We start from the raw sequence: 5,300 nt of genomic DNA, 5'->3' as shown, positions 1-5,300 counted from the left end.
CACAGCCCACCTTGATTGATTTAGTCCTCTTTCTGTGGAAATGACCAGAAACAAAGTGATCACTGATTAACTCTAAAGCATGAAATCACGGCGCTCTCAGCCTGTGAGTAAATCTCGCGAGATTGCGAAACAGCAAGCCTGAGATAACATCCATGGAGAAAATGGAAGGCTGTGCTAGCTAGCTAGCCGTGCGAATCCATTAATAACTGGAAAATAATCGTTTATAATCAAGGTATGCTTACTGTTTTCCTCACGTTGTTCATGAACAAAGCTTGAACCATTGAATTCTGCTGTCAGTAGCATCGGAGGTAATTAGCTTTTCAGGGCATTACGTTTGTTAGCAGGTAGTGTAGCAGCTAGCTGTTAGCTAAATTAGGTGCAGAGAACAATGTTGAGTATTTGCATCGTTGCAGAACAAGGACGTTTCGTTTCTGCACTTTCACAGCCGACTGAGTCCTTGTGGTGACATTAGTAAGGACTGTTTCGTTTCTGTTGTGCTAACAAGCGTCTGTTAAAGTTTAGAGATATTGTGGACTGCCCTCATTATAATTAGCACTTTTGTAGGCGAGTCTCTGCATAATTGCACCGTCTGGATAAGGCAGACTCTGCTAAGTGAGTACCAGACATGAAGGTAGCTTGGAGGTCACATATTTCGGCCTTAACACAACAGTTAACACACTTTGCATAATGTCAACACTGAGTAGCTTTTGTAAATAACGTTACAAATAATATGAACTTAAACCATCTTGGGTTCATGTTAGGTAGTCACAACACAGCACATTTAATCACGTGCTCCTGCATAAAGTGTCGTCAAAACGCCCGCAACTGCTAAGCAGCATAATAAACTCATATAGCTAACTAATGTAAATATATGGGCAGATAGGCTCACATTCCTTTACTCTCTAATAATGTTCAAGGTAGATTTATTGTCATTTTTCTTAAACGTGGTTTAAGAAGAAATAGAATTTAAATTGACCCTAAATTCTGCTACATCAGATAAAGCTATACACCATATTATTTTATTCTTTTTACTTGTCAAATCTTCTGCCCATAGAAATAGAATAACATGACTTATTATATTTCTATGGTCAGGTCAAGTGTCAGTATTGTTTTATCTTAATCAAGATCAATTGTTCTTGCTTTCTCATCTTCATCTGAAAGATGGGTAAAAGTAAATCTCCAAGTTGACTTTGTTAATTCAAAGTAACATGCACTGAGTTGCTCAGTAGCTACAGTGCATGCAGTATCGTACAATAGCCTTGCAGTCTATCCTACCCTCATGACGGCTATAATGTAACTGAAGAACTGAGGAAACCCCGTGCACAGCAGTGCCTTTCTCCATGGTGGCAGGCGGTGCATGATAAACGACATGAATCGAAAGAGAAATCAAAGTTACAACACACACCATGCTCAGGTTGACACCTATTTTATCAACACTTTACTTAAACTTTATTTAAAACAAAAAAATAAGTAAGTTAAAATCATTTATAGTAACTCACATATAAATCACAAAGTGCTTTACCCTAAAGACACAATAAATACACCATAAAAAATAAAAATGTAATAGCTCTGATAACCAGCACAGAGCCGATAACGTTAAATTGCAGCATCAGCAAGCCAAATGAGGGCATAGATACAAAAATCCAAACAAGGATTAAAACATAAAAAGTTAATAAATAATATGTATGATTATTCTAACTGAAAGCCTGTCTAAAAAAAACAATGTTTTCTCCTACCTCATGGAATTAGAGGGATCTCAGCGATGGAGGGGTGGGTGGGTGGGCTGTGACAAGCTTGAAAGGCGCAGTCAGCTTGACTTATAAAAGGGGTAGTAAGAACAGCCAGTAATTTTTTTTATGATGGCCTAAGTGGCTTTTTTTTTTTTGCAATTTTATTGGAGTTATGAAAGAAGTGTCTTCAATGGAGCCATTATTTTGAAAGCATTGACTATAAGTACAAAGGACAGTCCACAATTCAACTCTTTTTTTATTCAGTTGTTTGTCCTGGCAGCATGATGTCCACAGGGTACCTGTGGGGTCTTAAAAGTCTTTTAAAGTCTTGAATTGAATATTCCAAAAATAAGGCCTTAAAAATTCATAGATTTGTGAACAAAGTCTTGAATTTCTTTTAAAAAGGTCTTAATTTTTTTTTCTTGCCCTTTCTCAATGATGCTGCTTGGAGTTTGTAACCAAAAGGCACCATGTGAGAAGGGTTGCCACTCTTGATGCAACAAATTAATATATATTTTTTATTTAATATTATTAGACTACAGACACATGCATCACAATAGTATATAAATCACGTTTGAATGTAGGTATTTATAAAATATTTTATTAAAATAAAGTATTTGCTAAATGTTAATTTCATGGGCTAAAAATTGACACCGATTTTGCATTATATTTTTCGTACTTTTGCAAGTATGCCCTTGAAGATGGCATTAATATTTTTTTCTGTTTGGACATCCTCTGCTCTTGCTTATGACTCCTAAAAAAATCATCTATAGAGGATTCGCTTATGCGATAGTATATAGATGTTATGTAACTGTTTGTGGTGCTTATCAGAAACAGCTCTCAGTAAACTACAATTCAACAGTAGGTGAATCAACATCTGTTAAAAACAGTTTCAGTATTAATTGATCAGTATAACCTGTTTGATACATTGCAGGGCTGTCGTGTTAGAATGCATTAGTTGTAGTTCTGTGGCCCTAATGAAATGACAATCGAGCGCATTTGTACGTGTACTTTGGTATGAGCATTTCTTTTCATATGGAACAGATGGCCATGTCTGCCTTCACACACAGCACCCAATATTTGTAATCAAGTTAAACTTTTGACGTATGCATTTGTGGCTTATTTTTGACTCATAATCTAATGTACTTTGTGTTGGTGTGTTTTCCCTCTCTAATGTGCCCAGGTGCAAAAAGAAAGAAGTGGAATGACACTTTACAAGTCCTGAAAATTAGGTTTTGGCAGCCATCTGCTCATTGGTTGCAGAGGTACCTGTTTTTCTGCAATTATCCCTCATCAAATGAGTTCACATTACTTTATGCTTGTGCACTAACCAATTATATTTCTTGTTCTTTGACAGCCTTGCCAACTGTAGAGGTCAATATGGACTCAATTGAAAATAACAGCGTCACTGATGATAGTAATTCAGGTAAAAACCAATTGTCTACGGCTGGGCCAAATTGCATGTGTTATCAGCGTGTGACGGTTACCTCACTGAACTGCTGCAGCTTGCACAATTGTGGTGTTGCTGCAGTGCTGCTGGAGAGCTACTAGCTGCTATAAATTCTGTATTGCCATAATTAAAAGCTGATACTGCACTAATTTACAGAGCCGAGCAAGCCACTGTATTGTCAACAACACGGTTCTGCATATAATTCTTTAGAAGGCTTCATGTTAACAATTTAAGGGATACTTTTCGATTGAGAAACATTGTTTGAGGGCTTTTATTTTGAAACAGAAACAGGAAAGATTGAGTAAAACTGATGAATGAGTGACCCACACGTGCTCCTCACACCTGGGCGTCAGTCTATATGTTGCTTAAATGTAGAGGCTGACATGATGGATGAACATAAAGGAGATTTTGGCTCTCTTTTTGATAACCCTGTTTGTTCCTGTCTTCATATAGAGGAACAGCAAAGCCAGTCAGACGGTGGAGGAGAGACAAGTGTTAGACCGACCATGTCTCAGGTTAAAAAGTCCTGGGGCTTCAGGCGGACGACCATCGCTAGAAGAGAGTTCTTGGATGAAGTCGGAGACCTAACCCACAGTCCTCCACCCACACGCAGAGGCAGAAATCGTCGAAACAACCAGACACCCCAGCCTGCTCCAGAAGCCCACACCCCCGAGAGAGCTTCTCATACAACTAGGAGTGTTTTAGATGAGCTTGAGTGGTCCGCCCCATCATCACCTGTAGCAGAGGAAAGCAAGCCAGCATCAGAAGCTTCTGCGGGAGGGAGCCTTGACCCCAGCTTATGGCAAGATTTTGGGTCTGCCTTCCACACTGCTTTCTCACTGCTCGGCGGGGGCGAGGGCTTGTCGCTGGAAATGTCAGATGAGCTGGCAGTCCCTGACATTTTGGAAGCTCCTGATGCTGTCGAGGCCCCTCCTCCACAGGTTATGGAAGAAACTGATAATGTTGAATCAGCCGATGACATGGAGATCTTGCAGCCTGGTGTTTCTGAAAATGTGGCAGGGGGGGAGGATGATGATGTGGTGTTGATATCTAGTCAAGATGAGGACAGTGATGAAATGACACTGCTACAGATTAAAGAGCAGATGGCATCTAAAAGCAGGAAGGTTGACACAGAAGCTAGAGGGAGAGGTGGTAGAGGAAGGCCCAGAGGAAGGCCCAAAGGAAGGGGGAGAGGCAGGGGGAGAGGTAGGGGAAGAGGTAGAGGAAGGGGCAGAGGGAGGGGCAGGGCAGCAGCGCTTCAGTCAAACATTGTTGACGATGAGGATGATGATGATGAGGTGGTGCTTGTTAATCCAGCTGAGCAGCAGCTGCAAGAAGAAGAAAATGAAAACGATTCACTCAGCCTCACTGGAATAGAGTTATCATCTGCTAACTCTGACAGCCCTGCTCAGCAATCAAGCTTAGACTGCATAATCATAGACACTGATTTAGACCAGGTTACTGCTGTCATTCCTGGCCAGTATGATGATGCACCAGAGGAGGAGGAGGTGGAGGAGGAGAAGAAAGACGATAAGTGTGTAGAAGAGAGCACATCAGACACAGAGGGCTCCGACCCCAACGCTCTGTACTGCATCTGTCGACAAAAACAAGATAAAAGGTATAAGCTCACTTCTGGTAACAAGATCTCTTGGGCTTCGGAGGTTTGCATACCTCAACCATCTGTCAATTTCACTTCCTGATCACTGCTGTTTGTTTCCAGGTTCATGATCTGCTGTGACAGTTGCCAGGAGTGGTTCCATGGTGACTGTGTTGGTATCACTCAGGCGCAGGGCCGGAAGATGGAGAGGAAAGGGGAGGAGTACATCTGCCCCCCCTGCACTTCAAAGAAGCAAATCCAACTCCAACCTGAGCCTCAGCCAGAGCCAGAGCCAGAGCCAGAGCCAGAGCCAGAGCCTGAGCTTAGCTTTCCCGAATGCTCGACACCAACTCCTCTGGGTGAAGAACAGGAAGGCCATCAGCAGCAGCAAGACCTCAAGGTTAGAATTTTGATTTGATTGCCAGTGATCCTCAGATGGCTGCAGAAGTTACGCCAGAAACACACTGCCTGTGTGCTTGTCGGTGAACCTGGTTTTTTTTTGTCACCAGTGTTAGCAACCCAG

The 5,300-nt window shown here is 41.5% G+C and overlaps 1 protein-coding gene across 1 annotated transcript in view; it reads left to right on the top strand.

The window, feature by feature from the left end:
- The first annotated feature begins 156 nt into the window (after positions 1-156).
- LOC121946467 overlaps positions 157-5,300 on the top strand; it is a 33,795-nt gene continuing 28,651 nt past the window's right edge. The window contains exons 1-5 of the mRNA XM_042491030.1: positions 157-232; positions 2,914-2,995; positions 3,088-3,156; positions 3,634-4,798; positions 4,901-5,177. Of these exons, the coding sequence (XP_042346964.1) occupies positions 3,111-3,156; positions 3,634-4,798; positions 4,901-5,177 (1,488 nt within the window). The 5' untranslated portion in view covers positions 157-232; positions 2,914-2,995; positions 3,088-3,110. The remainder of the gene's footprint in view (positions 233-2,913; positions 2,996-3,087; positions 3,157-3,633; positions 4,799-4,900; positions 5,178-5,300) is intronic.

Source organism: Plectropomus leopardus, chromosome 8, assembly GCF_008729295.1.
Source record: "Plectropomus leopardus isolate mb chromosome 8, YSFRI_Pleo_2.0, whole genome shotgun sequence".
In the NCBI taxonomy this organism is placed as follows: domain Eukaryota; kingdom Metazoa; phylum Chordata; class Actinopteri; order Perciformes; family Serranidae; genus Plectropomus; species Plectropomus leopardus.
This window is presented reverse-complemented; position numbering and strand designations above follow the sequence as displayed.